Here is a 16,315-nt window from a genome sequence, read left to right as displayed (position 1 = left end):
CCTAGTGGCAAATACGGCCCTGAGTATAAAGGTCTAAGGCAGGGGTGTCAAACTGCATTCCTCGAGGGCCGCAAATCATGAGTGTTTTCAAGATTTCCTTAGCATTGCACAAGGTGCTGCAATCATTATGTGTGTAGGTGATTAAATTATCACCTGTGCAGTACAAGGAAATCCTGAAAACATGACCTGGTTGCAGCCCTCGAGGAATGCAGTTTGACACCCCTGGTCTAAGGCAAGATAGTCCTGTAGTGCTGTTTTGAGGGGAACACACGTAAAGACATACATGTCAGGAGAACTGACAGTTCCTTTATAAATGTGAACAACCTCTTTAAATTCAATGAATTCCTACAGATGTTTCGTTTGCGCAAACAAGATTCCGTGTGGCATTAATCTAACTAAATAATGGTTATTGGGTTTAAGCCCCAAAAGTAGTGAATAATTTATAATTAGAGCAAAAATAGACTTTCTAGTACAAAATACCCCACACATAGTCTTAAAGAAATAATTACCTTGAACCACTACTGCTCTCACTGAAGTCAGGGAAGTCATCTTGCCCAAACCAGGCATTATAGTAACGGACAATGTGTTGATGTTCAAGTTGGGCTAAAGCTTTCACTTCTTCCTGAACTTTACTATACAAAAGTAAATAAATTGTGTGTTATAATAGCCATGCTGTCTTTACTGTATGACCTGTAGATATAAGAATTGTAAATGACATTTAATAAATAACAAAATTCAGTTTATTTAAAATGAGGATGAAGCGTTCCAAGAGCGCATGGAGAGTCTACCACTCTGTACTACTACAGATATGCATCTATAATATGGCGTCTGAGTGAACAAGCCTCTGATTTTAGCTTTATACTGTACTCACATTAAATCAGAGACGCCTGTGAGCATGAGCACCTTATATTTCTATCACCAGTAAATATGTTACCAAGAAATTATTACAATTTGGGCATACAGTGAATCCTCTTTGAGAGACCCCCCCCCCCCACACACACACACACACACACAAAAAAAAAAAATTATCTAGAGGAGTGGTTTTCTTATAGAAGTTGGCCAGTATGATGGAAGTGAGATTTGGTCTGGTTAGAGGGATTGAATTTAGGAAAGGTTTTCTTGTATTACTTATTAGACTACTCATATTTTTTAACATGAAACTACAGCTTTATTTTTATCATTTTGCTTGATACTTACTCGTCCTTCACTTGCACTTTTTTTACAGCATAAAACCTGTCATCAATTTTTTTTCTGGCTTTTACCACTTGACCATATGCTCCTTTATCAAGCTTGGTGATTCTGTCAAACGCTGCCAGGGCACTAAAAAAAATATTAGTGACAAATGGTTACAATGGACCAGTATTCTTAAAACGTGTCACCTGGTTTTCCCAATGTAAAGTATGGCCACCATCTTTAACACCTTTTTGTAGCATTCTAGTAAGCTGCATCTAAGGCCACAACCCCCTCTGCAAAGCACAAAAAAAGATCTTTTATTATCCCCTCCATACAGTGTGGTCCGGTCTCATCGTCATCACTGGTCTTGATCTGGTGCCTCCTCTCGTCGCAATCTCCGTCCTCCTGCTCTGCTTCATGTGGATGATGTGTCCTACGTCATCCACACCGAGCCCCCCAATCACGCTCCATGGAACATGCCATACAGTCACAGTCACCAGAGACGTGGTCTCATACAGAAGTAACAACTGAGCTGTGATGCTGTAGAATTCCTTTCAGGAGATCCAAAGGTGAGAGCAAAGTGAGCATAGATGATTGGCGATCTTATGCCAAAAGTTTGTCTCAAATTTCTGCCACAAAATAAGCCGATTGATAGAAACTTATAAACTTAGACTAGGCATTCTAAAGATGCACCAGATTTCTCAAAATAGCATGAGTCATGAAAAATCTGCTTAGCGCTGTCTATGCTCAATTGATACATATTTAAAGGGGTTGTTTACTACTGGACCCCAGCTGAGCCAATTTAGGACCCCAATTAAAATATGAGCAATGGATACTCCTGCAGCGGCACCGATCCAGCAATGCTATTCTGCTGTTCCCAGTGGATGACGTGACTTTGTTGTGTCACATGCCTTTGGGGACACAATGGGGGCATAATGATTGTATGGGGAACAAAGGGGGGTATCATGATTGTATGGGCACAAAGGGGGCATAATAATTGTAAGTCGTGCAAAGGGGGCATTATTACTGTATGGGGCACAAAAGGGGCATAATATTTGAAGAACATTGCAAAAAGAACATGGAGGCTGTTCTACATGAGGGCACTAAATCGGCACTATAACTGTGAAGTTAGAAGGGTCGAACTGTTAGTTTTGGGAGCATAAAACTGAAGAATGGCAATATGGGGTGGAATCGGTACTGTGCAGGGCACTATAGAGCTTGTTTAGAGATGGGCAAAAATGATGAGCATACAATTTTTGTGAGTTATGCAGAAACGAGATGGAGATGGAAAAGTTTCAATAGTGGTCTGGGCTGGATATGGAAGTACAGAGGACATGAAGAACTGCAATCAGAAAGAACCGGTGAATCATTTATCTAATCTTTGTACAGTGTTGTTATTTGGTGTCCATGCGATGGTAATATGGCATCCAAATGGTAGTTTGTGGAGAAGGGATATACTAGGGATAGGATAAAATCAGATTTGGTCATTTGGACCACTAGCATCTGGTGTATATCTTCACTGTATCTCAGTGTACTGCATGTTTTAACTAATAAAGAAATGACAAAGTCTGAACATTGCTCTGAAAATAAATAATTATCCAATGCCGATAATAGAAGACGTTCTATCAGATTTATCAAAAGCCAAAATATTTTCTGTAGGTGATGTGAAAAATATAGATTCTCTCTTGTGGATGATTTTGGATGAATTGAATAATGATTCATGTTTATTGACAGCATTTTCTTCATTTGTTCATCTGGATTAAAGAGTATCATCACCTGTCCGTTGCAACTCTTTATTTAAGAAATCAGTGTACAGCTACAAACTGATCATTTTTCTAAATATATTTTAACATCTAAAGCAGCCAGAATTATCCCTAATGCTCCCCTAATATACCTGACTTTCTAGCAAATGTTGACTCTGATCCTTGAGCTTGTGAGATCCTATTATTCAGAGCGGAATCTCACCACCGTCCATGGCCAACATCACTGTGAACGTAACATTCTGCACTTTGCACTAACCCAGCAATGCCGTATTCTTCGAACGGTAAGGCTGGGTGCGGATTTACCGCATTCAGTACATTCTATTGAAAGTATTCTATACCCTGAGGGTATGTGCCCATGATCCGAAGTTGCTGTGTGTTTGGCACTGCATATTTATGCAGCGTCAAACCCGCAGTGGCCAGATGTTACAGCATAGTGGATGGGATTTCAAGAAATCCCATGTCCACTATGCTTCCAAAGACACCCGCGGAGATGGATGCAGCGCTTCTTACTCTTTTGGCTTTGCTCCAGAAGTGTGAAATTATTTTTAAACTTGCATTCATGGAAACACATCGTCCTGTGTGAAAGAGACATGTACTGAGAAGAATTATATTCTATGCATGTACAGGGTGAGCCATGTGTATGGATACACCTAAGTAAAATGGGAATGGTTGGTGATATCAACTTCTTATTTGTGGCACATTAGTATATGGGAGGGGGGAAACTTTTCAAGATGGGTGGTGACCATGGCGGCCATTTTGAAATTGGCCATTTTGGATCCAACTTTATTTATTCCAATGGGAAGAGGGTCATGTGACACATCCAACTTATTGAAAATTTCACAAGAAAAACAATGGTGTGCTTGGTTTTAACATAACTTTATTCTTTCATGAGTTATTTACAAGTTTCTCTTTGCTTACAGTCATTGACATGTCGCAGAGGTTAACACGTGAGGAGTGGGTAGAAATTGTGTTGATGTCTGGTGAATGCAGTACCTGGGTCATTGCAGCAGATTGCAATGCAAGATACCCTATGCAAGAAAACTGTCACCATTTCCATGTTATTTAGGTGTATCCATATAAATGGCCCCCCAAAAAAGTTTGCCTCATCATCACTGAACATAATGTTCTGTGTAGACTGAGGGTCCTGTTCCAATTTTTGTGTGCCCATTCTGCTAATTCAGTGTGCCGATCTGGCATCAGTCGAACATCCCTTCGGCGGATATTAGCTACTCACAAATGGCACGCTTACAAAATCCAGCTGCTGCAGCATCTCAACAAGGATGACACAGATCGGCGCACTGACGTTGCAGAATGGGCAAAACAAAAATTGGAACAGACCAGGTCAGTTAGTATAAAGGGGCCCTGACTTTCAGGCTGCCTCCTTAGCAAATACGATCGTCTAAGCCATTGATTGATTATTAGACACATGCATCATATTGATAAAGTTCATAGAAACTCTTAAATAATGAAGACCTTACCTTGGAACATTGGAAGGCGACAGAGCTGGAGAGTTAGGTGTAGACTAAAAATAAGAAATTTTTTTTAAAGAAAAAAAATGTATACAATACTAGATCTAGAATAAGCACATGTCTCATGATCAAGGATGTCTATAGAATTGCTGCTGATTTAATGCATTTTTATAAATAGTGGTCTATAAGGGTGAATGGCGATAACTCTGGTGGTTTAGGGTAATACAATGGATAAGCATTGTAGTTGTGATGTCAGCTCTGAAGTACGTAAACAGAGACCGAAGAAGCAGAGGAGAGCCTGGACCTTGGGAGGGTCAGCACCATCTATATTTTTTGTTTTAGAGGTATAGGAGCTTTACAATTTAACAGTGAAAAACCCATATAATGAAATTATTGTTGGTGGGCTATGGTCGTAAAATGGCTAGTGACAATTTACCTGGTGTTCTATGGTAGTAAAGGAGTTTACGTCAAAACCACTGGTGGTCTGGCTTAGTAAAAAGAATAATGCTAATATGTTTGGTGATTAGGGTATTCAAAAAAGACTGTCAGTGTCCCCAGTGATCTACAGCAGTGAAGGGCTTAAAACATGCCTGGTGGTCTGTGATTGCTCTCCAATGTTGTCCTGCTGTGACATGAAGATGAATATGGTCAATCTCTCTGAGGCTGAAAGCATTTAGCTAGATCTTCCTGCCCCAATCACAGAAATCAACGCAGGCAGAAGATGGCAAGGGCTGTGTCATGTGGCCATGATTTGTCTGTTGCCTTAATGATCAGGCAGAGTGATCCATACAATCTGCACAACAATGAAAGAAATTATCTGGAGAGCTTCCCTTGACTCTTCTGTCTCCAGTGCCAGTCTGCGCCAGTCTCCCATTACTAATGTAAAGCCATATATTTATTTTTGTGTAATATTCTTTTGGTTATTTTTCATTATCATTAATTTTGATGAGTTATTCATAGGTTTATAAGTTTTATAAGTAACCAGTAAAGTGTATTACCTCAGAACTGGGGGTGGCACTGCTGTGCAGTCCACTTTCTGACGATGGCTGAATGCAAAATTTGCTGATAAGACTGTAAGAAAATTCAAATAAATAGCATTAGCTTTGAAAAAATGTAAATGTGAATTTCAGGTTAAAGCAAATCTGTTGGAGAGGGGATAACTTCCTGATAGCTGGGGCGTCCGTCAATTCTGATAACCCCCTGGCTGAATAGAGCGGTTGTCGAGCACGTGCACTGCTACTCCATTCATTGGAATGGAATCGGAGGGATATTATGCTTGAGAATACTCCTTTAACCCCTTCACACTGCGGGAAGTGCTATCATGCAAACCGCCGTACATTTACGGTGCTGCTATTTCCCGCCACAGCACTGCATCGTGCGGTGGCCGAGTTAAGATGGCTGTTGTCTCTGACAGCAGGCCATCCTTGCTGTCCCCCACCACCCCAACATCAGTGATCGCAATGATTGGTCAATCAATTCTGACCAGCCAATCACAGCGATGTGACAATAAATTAGAAAAGAAAAAAAAAAAATGACACGCTGTGATTGGTGCTGTCTGAGACAACACCAATCACAGCAGTCACAATGGAATGTCTCCTCGGCTGATTAACACTTTAGGATCGCATCTGATTGGCTGAAGATACTGACCAATAGGCGCCAAAAGGGTGGATTTAAAATAGCGATCACTGCACTGCATGCTATCTTTTCCTCAGAGCTGGCGTGCAGAGCAATTGTGTAGATCCTCTGTTACCTGAGAAAAAGAATTTGCATTGGTGGCCAGAGCAATCTGTCTCCTGCAAGCTCCTGTCTCCTGCAAGCTCCTGTCTCCTGCAAGCTCCTGTGCTGCGTGACTGATCTGTGATCACAACATCAGCAGCAGTTCCCAAGTCCCTGTTCCAACTCCTCCCCTCATCCCTCCAGCCCCAATGACCCCTTAACTCCCAATTGTGTTCTTGGCGCACTTTATTTGTGGCTGCAGCGCTCTGATCAGTATCGCTGCTCATCAGAGTCTGCGCCAAGGGAGTTTTTCTTTTTTTAGCTCTAGGTGGAGTAGCAAACATCACAATGTAAGTGAAGTCCGCTTTTCGTGTAGAAAAAAAAATAGTACAGAGGTGCTTTATACGTAGGGCGGTAGTGCATTAGGAGAGTGGACATCGCAGTGTTAGTGACGTCTGTTTTTCTTTTGGAAAAAAAAAAATACTTAGCACTGAGTAACTTTATAGGAAGGGCATTCGCGTAGTGAACTTTTTTTTTTACTTCTACAGATTTTTCATTTCATTTTTTTTTTCTTCTGAATGTTTTTTTCAAATTTTTTCATTTTTTCTCTACTTCGTCTTTGTCTCTACTTTTTATAATAAATAGTACCCTTTACACAAGCCCCACACAATACAAGTCAAAAAGTACCACTTACACACACATCCCCATTGTTTTGAAGAATAAAATAAAAATAGCCCATTTGCCAAAAAGACGCTATTCACCAGAGGAGGCATCCGCTTTACTTGCCTCCAAGGTGGATTCAGCCAGTGATGAAGATCCCGCATTCCTCCTCATCTAGTGAGGAGAGACCCCCATCAATGCACTTTAGGACCGAGACAACCCCTACAGCAATCGATCATATATGGATTCCACCCATCAAAATTATCAGCCTGATATTCCGGATTTCATGGGCACCTCAACAATCTAATTTGATGTTACAGGTCTCACTGAAATTGAGTTTTTTACATTCTATTTCAGCGAGGAAATAATAAATATTATGGTGGCCTAGGCAAACTTGTATATCCAGCAATTTTTCACCCAAAATCCCACCCCTGTAAACACAGCAGAAATTATGACATTTTGGGGCATTGTGCTGAATATGGGCATAGTCAGAAAACCAGAGCTTCGGCAATACTGGAGTACTGATGCTCTCTACAGCACACCAGTATACTGAATGGCAATGACAAGGACATGATTTGAAGCAATCCAAAAATGTTTGCATTATAATGGTAATGCACAGTATCCTCCCCAAGACGATCCTAACTTTGATCATCTATATAAAATTCAGCCAGTAGTTGAATAATAATAATAATAATAATAATTTTTATTTATATAGCGCCAACATATTCCGCAGCGCTTTACAAATTATAGAGGGGACTTGTACATACAATAGACATTACAGCATAACAGAAATACAGTTCAAAACAGATACCAAGAGGAGTGAGGGCCCTGCTCGTAAGCTTACAAACTATGAGGAAAAGGGGAGACACGAGAGGTGGATGGTAACAATTGCTATAGTTATTCGGACCAGCCATAGTGTAAGGCTTGGGTGTTCATGTAAAGCTGCATGAACCAGTTAATTAATTTTTTTTTTTTTTTTTTTTTAATATAGGCCACACAGGGATCGTTAGGTTAATGCATTGAGGCGGTAGGCCAGTCTGAACAAATGAGTTTTTAGGGCACGCTTAAAACTGTGGGGATTGGGGATTAATCGTATTATCCTAGGTAGTGCATTCCAAAGAATCGGCGCAGCACGTGTAAAGTCTTGGAGACGGGAGTGGGAGGTTCTGATTATTGAGGATGCTAACCTGAGGTCATCAGCGGAGCGGAGGGCACGGGTAGGGTGGTAGACACTTGGTGGTAGACGGCTTGAACACTTCAGCCGAAAATTTGCTGAGGTGTAAAACCCCCAAAGGGACATTGCTATACAGTAGATGAATCTCTGGTTCATTTCAAATGGAGGCTAAAATTCCAAAAATACTTGCCCAGTAAGAGGGACAAGTATGGAATTAAGCTCTACACACTGTGCAAGAGTACCTCAGGATACACCCACAGATTTAGGGACTACCTACGAAGGGAAGGACACCCAGAATGACACCCCTGAATGTCTCCCCTTTCCTGGGGATGAGTGGGAAAATTGTGTGGGAATTGCAACACCCACTGCTTGATAAAGGTTATCATCTCTACATAGATAACTATTACACCAGCATCTGACTCTTCAAGACCCTCTCTATCAGAGGTACAGCTGCCTGTGACACTGCATAGAAATCAGAGAGGCCTGACTAATTCGCTAACTGGGCAACTGCTGAGAAAGGGTGAAAGCAGAGCCCAATGCAGCGACAACATGCTGGTGGTCAGGTATAAGGACAGGAGGGATGACCTTATCTTGACAACCATACACTGTCACAACAACTACCTTGTCACTGTCCGATGTACCACAACAGACGTCCCAGTGCTAGATTGTATCCTGGATTATAATATGTTCATGGGAGTGTAGATCTCTCAGATCAGGTCCCCAAGCCCACAGTGGCATGCAAAAGTATGGAGAAAAAAGTTGGCCATGCACATTGTACAGATGACATTGTACAATGCTTTTGTGCTGTTTCGGTGTGCAGTCAATACGGGAACCTTCTTTCAGTTTCAGGAGGTAGTCGTCAAGGCCCTAGTGTTTGGAAGTCAAGAAGATGAAGGTCCCAGTACTTCTGAAACTGATGGTGCCCGTATCGTACCAGGTCAACATTCTCTCAGTGATGCTCCTCAAACAGCCAAAAAGGAAGAACACAAAAAAAGGTGCAGAGTGTGCTCCAAGAGTGGAATTCAAAAGGACACAATTTACCGTATATACTCGAGTATAAGCCGACCCGAGTATAAGCCGACCCCCCTAATTTTGCCACAAAAAACTGGGAAAACTTATTGACTCGAGTATAAGCCTAGGGTAGAAAATGCAGCATTTACCGGTGAATTTCAAAAATAAAAATAGATGCTCCATACCGTTCATTATTGCCCCATAGATGCTCCATATACAACTGTGCTATATAGAATGCTCTGCACCGTTGATTATGGCCCCATAGATGCTCCTTATAATTCTGTGCCATATATGCTCTGCACCGTTGATTATGGCCCCATAGATGCTCCTTATAATGCTGTGCCATATATGCTCTGCACCTTTGATTATGGCCCCATAGATGCTCCTTATAATGCTGTGCCATATATGCTCTGCACCTTTGATTATGGCCCCATAGATGCTCCTTATAATGCTGTGCCATATATGCTCTGCACCTTTGATTATGGCCCCATAGGTGCTCCTTATAATGCTGTGCCCCATATATGCTCTGCACCTTTATGGCCCCATAGGTGCTCCTTATAATGCTGTGCCCCATTTATGCTCTGCACCTTTATGGCCCCATAGGTGCTCCTTATAATGCTGTGCCCCATATATGCTCTGCACCTTTATGGCCCCATAGGTGCTCCTTATAATGCTGTGCCCCATTTATGCTCTGCACCTTTATGGCCCCATAGGTGCTCCTTATAATGCTGTGCCCCATATATGCTCTGCACCTTTATGGCCCCATAGGTGCTCCTTATAATGCTGTGCCCCATTTATGCTCTGCACCTTTATGGCCCCATAGGTGCTCCTTATAATGCTGTGCCCCATATATGCTCTGCACCTTTATGGCCCCATAGATGCTCCTTATAATGCTGTGCCCCATTTATGCTCTGCACCTTTATGGCCCCATAGGTGCTCCTTATAATGCTGTGCCCCATATATGCTCTGCACCTTTATGGCCCCATAGGTGCTCCTTATAATGCTGTGCCCCATTTATGCTCTGCACCTTTATGGCCCCATAGGTGCTCCTTATAATGCTGTGCCCCATATATGCTCTGCACCTTTATGGCCCCATAGGTGCTCCTTATAATGCTGTGCCCCATATATGCTCTGCACCTTTATGGCCCCATAGGTACTCCTTATAATGCTGTGCCCCATATATGCTCTGCACCTTTATGGCCCCATAGGTGCTCCTTATAATGCTGTGCCCCATATATGCTCTGCACCTTTATGGCCCCATAGGTGCTCCTTATAATGCTGTGCCCCATATATGCTCTGCACCTTTATGGCCCCATAGGTGCTCCTTATAATGCTGTGCCCCATATATGCTCTGCATCTTTATGGCCCCATAGGTGCTCCTTAGAATGCTGTGCCCCATATATGCTCTGCACCTTTATGGCCCCATAGGTGCTCCTTATAATGCTGTGCCCCATATATGCTCTGCATCTTTATGGCCCCATAGGTGCTCCTTAGAATGCTGTGCCCCATATATGCTCTGCACCTTTATGGCCCCATAGATGCTCCTTATAATGCTGTGCCCCTTATATGCTCTGCACCTTTATGGCCCCGTAGGTGCTCCTTATAATGCTGTGCCCCATATATGCTCTGCACCTTTATGGCCCCATAGGTGCTCCTTATAATGCTGTGCCCCTTATATGCTCTGCACCTTTATGAATCCATAGGTGCTCCTTAGAATGCTGCTGGTGCTGCCATAAAAAAAAAAAAAATCACATACTCACCTCTCTTCTCAGGACGCCGGCGCTTTCAATAATTACCTGCTCCTCTGCGGCTCCGTCTCCAGCACTGACGCTCAGCAGAGGGCGCGCACTGACTACGTCACAGCGCCCTCTAACCTGAGCGTCACTGCTAGAGGACGCTGCAGACGCAGCCGGAGCGAGGAGCAGGTAATTATAGCGCTGCGCTCCCCTTACCTGCTGCGGCGCGGTCCCTGCAGTCCCTGGCTTCTCCGGCGCTGCAGCTTCTTCCTGTAATTGAGCGGTCACATGGCACCGATCATTTACAGCAATGAATATGCGGCTCCTCCCCTATGGGGGTGGAGCTGCCTATTCATTTCTGTAATGAGCGGTGCCATGTGACCGCTCAGTGCAGGAAGAATCTGCAGCGCCGGAGAAGCCAGGGACTGCAGGGACCGCGCTGGGAGCAGGTAAGTATGATTACACAGCCCCCGCTCCCCCTCCCCTGCCGACACCCGGGTATATGACTCGAGTATAAGCCGAGAGGGGGACTTTCAGCCCAAAAAAATGGGCTGAAAATCTCGGCTTATACTCGAGTATATACGGTACCATTGTGAAACCTGCCCTCAGAAACCTGGCCTTTACACTAAGGATTGCTTCAAAGCGTACCACACGTCCATATATTGATAAAATGTAATTTTAACCAATTAACACAACACACGTTTATAATCTGATATACTCCGCACAACTTACACATACCGCTACAATATAAATTCATACACCAGTAATTCCAAAATCAATATTATCATTACTATAAGGATGCCTCTAGATACATTTTTTGAGGGGTGTAGTTTCTAAAAATGGGGTCAATTGTGAGGTGTATTTTGGCACATCAGTGGCTTTCCAAACAACATGCCACCCACAGACCATTCCATCAAAGTCTGCTCTCCAAAACGTCACTCCTTCCTTCCAAACCCTGCCGTGCGCTAAAAACAGTAGTTTTCCACCACATATGGGGAATTGGCATACTTAGGAAAAATTGCACAACAAATGTTGAGGTCTAATTTCTCCTGTTACCCTTGTGAAAATAAATAATTTGGGGCTAAAACAACATTTTGTGTGAAAAATGTGATTTCTTATTCTCACAGCGCAAGGTTATAAAATTCGGTGACGTTCAAGGTGATCACCACGCATCTAGATTAATTCCTTGAGTAACATTTTTGTGAAAAAAAAGTAAAATGTTTATCTTTCCACCTTGCTTTCATTCCTGAGAAGTACTTGAAGGCTTTAAAAACTTCTTGATTGTGATTTTGAACACCTTGAGGGGTGCAGTTTTTAGAATGCTGTCACTTTTGGGTATTCTCTGTCATATGGGCCCCAAGTCACTTAAAATGTGATGGGGTCCATAAACTAATTTTTTTTATTTTGTTGGAAAAATGAAAAATCGCTGGTCAACTTTTAACCCTTATAACTTCCTAACAAAACAAATTATGTTTAAAAAATGATGCAGATGTAAAGTAGACATGTGGGAAATGTTATTTATTAACTATTTGGTGTGACATAACTCTCGCTTAAGAGCAAAAAATTGAAGGTTTGAAAATTGCAAAATTTGGGCAAAATTTGCAATATTTTCACAAATAAAAGCAAATCATATCGAACAAGTTTTACCACTATAATAAAGTACAACATGTCAGGAAAAAACTTGGTGCTTTTGGAACTTAGAGGTCACAAAATTCTTACCTTGAGACACGAGGCTGTCCTGTCACTGAATTATCTATGAAAATGTTTGGCAAGTCCTAAAAGTGAATTTTAACAAGTTAGTGTGATTTAATTATTTAATACAAGTAATTAATTACAAATGTACTGTATCAATATTTATTTGTAATAATAATAATATTGTCCTTGCTCTGCTTTGCTCTCATTCTCCAATGATCACCGACAAATTGATAGTTTGCCAGGAATATATAATTAGAATATAAAGTACTAATCTAATATGCACTATTACATACATAAGCCCCAGAACCCAAGTATACATCTAAAAGTGAATTACTACAGAGTGGACTATAATTGGTAAACTAAAATGTGGAGAAATTTTACTATATGTGGACATAAAGGTGAAGTCATCTGAAGTCCAATTCAGTCCTTTTTTATCAATGAATGTCTTTTCGGTACAGCATGGAGTTTGTTAGTACATTTTTGTGCTTGGGCATAGTACCAGTGTCTCAAACTGCAAGCTGCCAATCATTGGTGGGGGCAGGGTTACAGATTAGTTGGATTTCCTAGCACATGGTACCTAATCCTGTAGAATAATCTTCTGCTGATAAAACAATGATTGTATTGAAACTACAATACACAGTCTAAGGCTATGTGAACACGTCAGGATTTCTTGCAGAAATTTCCTGAACAAAACCGGACATTTTCTGCAAGAAATCCGCATGCGTTTTTTTTCACGTTTTTTTTTTTGTGTGGATTTTTTGCGTTTTTTTCCCGGAGGTTCCCAATGCAATAATATAATGGAAAAGCCACAAAAAATCCGGAAAAATTAATGAACATGCTGCGTTTTTTACCGCGATGCATTTTTTTTTCGCGGAACAAAATGCAACATGTGAACAAAAATTGCAGAATGCATTATAAATGATGGGATGCATATGTGTGCGTTTTTGAAGCGTTTTTATAGCGAAAAAAAACACGAAAAATCCTGAATGTGTGCACACAGCCTTAGGCTATGTGCACGCGTCAGGATTATTCGCAGAAATTTCCTGATCAAAACCGGACTTTTTGCGCAGGAAATCCGTATGCGTTTTTTGCGCGTTTTTCTTGTGTTTTTTTTTTTTGCGTTTTTTGGTATGTTTTTTGTGTGGATTTTTTGTGTTTTTTTCCAGAGCTTCCCAATGCATTAGGCTACTTTCACACTAGCATCGGATTCAGCCCGTCGCATTGCGTCGGGCTGAGATTCCGACGCTAGCGTTTGATGCGCCGCACAACGGGTGCAGCGGATGCATTTCTCCGGCGCATCCGCTGCCCCATTGTGAGGTGCGGGGAGGTGGGGGCGGAGTTCCGGCCGTGCATGCGCGGTCGGAAAAAGCGGTCCGTCGGCTGCAAAAAACATTACATTTAACGTTTTTCGCTCCCGGCGGTCCGCCACAACACGGCGCAACCGTCGTCTTGCGACATGTGTCAATACGTTGCAATGCGTCGGTAATGTAACTCTATGGGGCAAAAACGCATCCTGCAAACAACTTTGCAGGATGCATTTTTTCCCCTAAACGACGCATTGCGACGTATTAAAAAAAACGCCAGTGTGAAAGTAGCCTTAAATAGCGGGAAATCCGCGAAAAATCCGCAAAATTAATAAATGTGCTGTGTATTTTTCCGCGATGCATTTTTATCGCGGAAAAAACGCAACATGTGCACAAAAATTGCAGAATGCATTAAAAATGATGGGATGCTTAATGTATGTGGTCTTTAATCGTTTTTGCCGCGGAAAACCACCGAAAAAATGCGCAATAAAACACAAAAAATCCAAACGTGTGACATACCCTAAAGGTAAGTACCAATATGCGAGAAAACAGACGAGTGAATCCAATAAAAAAATCAGATTGCACTCTGACCAATGTTATTCAGTGAGTTATATCTCATCTGCAATTTTTTTCTCAGCTCAAATCGGACTGAGAAAAAAAAAAATCGCAACATGCTGCGATTTGCAGTGTATCTCGGACGAGACTCGCCAATGCAAATCAATGGATGTGAGAAAAAAACACAGAGCACTCGCACCATTCGAGTGCTGTCCGTTTTCTACGCACCGTTGTCCTTTGAAAAGGTACCGTAATTCATGTGCTGCATACAGTAAAATCACACTGACAGGTTAGAATAGAATGGATAGAATACAAATATACACATAGAATACAAATATACACATAGAATACATATATATATACAGTGGGGCAAAAAAGTATTTAGTCAGTCAGCAATAGTGCAAGTTCCACCACTTAAAAAGATGAGAGGCGTCTGTAATTTACATCATAGTTAGACCTCAACTATGGGAGACAAACTGAGAAAAAAAAAATCCAGAAAATCACATTGTCTGTTTTTTTAACAATTTATTTGCATATTATGGTGGAAAATAAGTATTTGGTCAGAAACAAAATTTAATCTCAATACTTTGTAATATATCCTTTGTTGGCAATGACAGAGGTCAAACGTTTTCTGTAAGTCTTCACAAGGTTGCCACACACTGTTGTTGGTATGTTGGCCCATTCCTCCATGCAGATCTCCTCTAGAGCAGTGATATTTTTGGCTTTTCGCTTGGCAACACGGACTTTCAACTCCCTCCAAAGGTTTTCTATAGGGTTGAGATCTGGAGACTGGCTAGGCCACTCCAGGACCTTGAAATGCTTCTTACGAAGCCACTCCTTCGTTGCCCTGGCGGTGTGCTTTGGATCATTGTCATGTTGGAAGACCCAGCCACGTTTCATCTTCAATGCCCTTGCTGATGGAAGGAGGTTTGCACTCAAAATCTCACGATACATGGCCCCATTCATTCTTTCATGTACCCGGATCAGTCGTCCTGGCCCCTTTGCAGAGAAACAGCCCCAAAGCATGATGTTTCCACCACCATGCTTTACAGTAGGTAGGGGGTTTGATGGATGCAACTCAGTATTCTTTTTCCTCCAAACACGACAAGTTGTGTTTCTACCAAACAGTTCCAATTTGGTTTCATCAGACCATAGGACATTCTCCCAAAACTCCTCTGGATCATCCAAATGCTCTCTAGCAAACTTCAGACGGGCCCGGACATGTACTGGCTTAAGCAGTGGGACACGTCTGGCACTGCAGGATCTGAGTCCATGGTGGCGTAGTGTGCTACTTATGGTAGGCCTTGTTACATTGGTCCCGGCTCTCTGCAGTTCATTCACTAGGTCCCCCAGCGTGGTTCTGGGATTTTTGCTCACCGTTCTTGTGATCATTCTGACCCCACGGGGTGGGATTTTGCGTGGAGCCCCAGATCGAGGGAGATTATCAGTGGTCTTGTATGTCTTCCATTTTCTAATTATTGCTCCCACTGTTGATTTCTTCACTCCAAGCTGGTTGGCTATTGCAGATTCAGTCTTCCCAGCCTGGTGCAGGGCTACAATTTTGTTTCTGGTGTCCTTTGACAGCTCTTTGGTCTTCACCATAGTGGAGTTTGGAGTCAGACTGTTTGAGGGTGTGCACAGGTGTCTTTTTATACTGATAACAAGTTTAAACAGGTGCCATTACTACAGGTAATGAGTGGAGGAAAGAGGAGACTCTTAAAGAAGAAGTTACAGGTCTGTGAGAGCCAGAAATCTTGATTGTTTGTTTCTGACCAAATACTTATTTTCCACCATAATATGCAAATAAATTGTTAAAAAAACAGACAATGTGATTTTCTGGATTTTTTTTTCTCAGTTTGTCTCCCATAGTTGAGGTCTACCTATGATGTAAATTACAGACGCCTCTCATCTTTTTAAGTGGTGGAAATTGCACTATTGCTGACTGACTAAATACTTTTTTGCCCCACTGTATATATATATATATATATACACACACACACATACACATGTCAGTAACACACACACACACATATATGTATATGCATTTATATTGCGCAGA

The 16,315-nt window shown here is 41.9% G+C and overlaps 1 protein-coding gene across 1 annotated transcript in view; it reads right to left on the bottom strand.

Moving 5' to 3' along the window:
- Window positions 1-16,315, bottom strand: part of LOC138681518 (interferon-induced, double-stranded RNA-activated protein kinase-like) — a 129,568-nt gene that overhangs the window by 34,330 nt on the left and 78,923 nt on the right. Inside the window, exons 10-14 of the mRNA XM_069769092.1 lie at window positions 12,422-12,477; window positions 5,404-5,476; window positions 4,415-4,458; window positions 1,198-1,320; window positions 510-632 (exon numbers count right to left, since the gene is read on the bottom strand). Coding sequence (XP_069625193.1) covers window positions 510-632; window positions 1,198-1,320; window positions 4,415-4,458; window positions 5,404-5,476; window positions 12,422-12,477 — 419 coding nt within the window. The remainder of the gene's footprint in view (window positions 1-509; window positions 633-1,197; window positions 1,321-4,414; window positions 4,459-5,403; window positions 5,477-12,421; window positions 12,478-16,315) is intronic.

The sequence above is a fragment of the Ranitomeya imitator genome, chromosome 5, assembly GCF_032444005.1.
Source record: "Ranitomeya imitator isolate aRanImi1 chromosome 5, aRanImi1.pri, whole genome shotgun sequence".
Lineage (NCBI taxonomy): Eukaryota > Metazoa > Chordata > Amphibia > Anura > Dendrobatidae > Ranitomeya > Ranitomeya imitator.
Note: the sequence above shows the minus strand (reverse complement) of the source record. Positions and strands in the feature narration are given on the sequence as shown.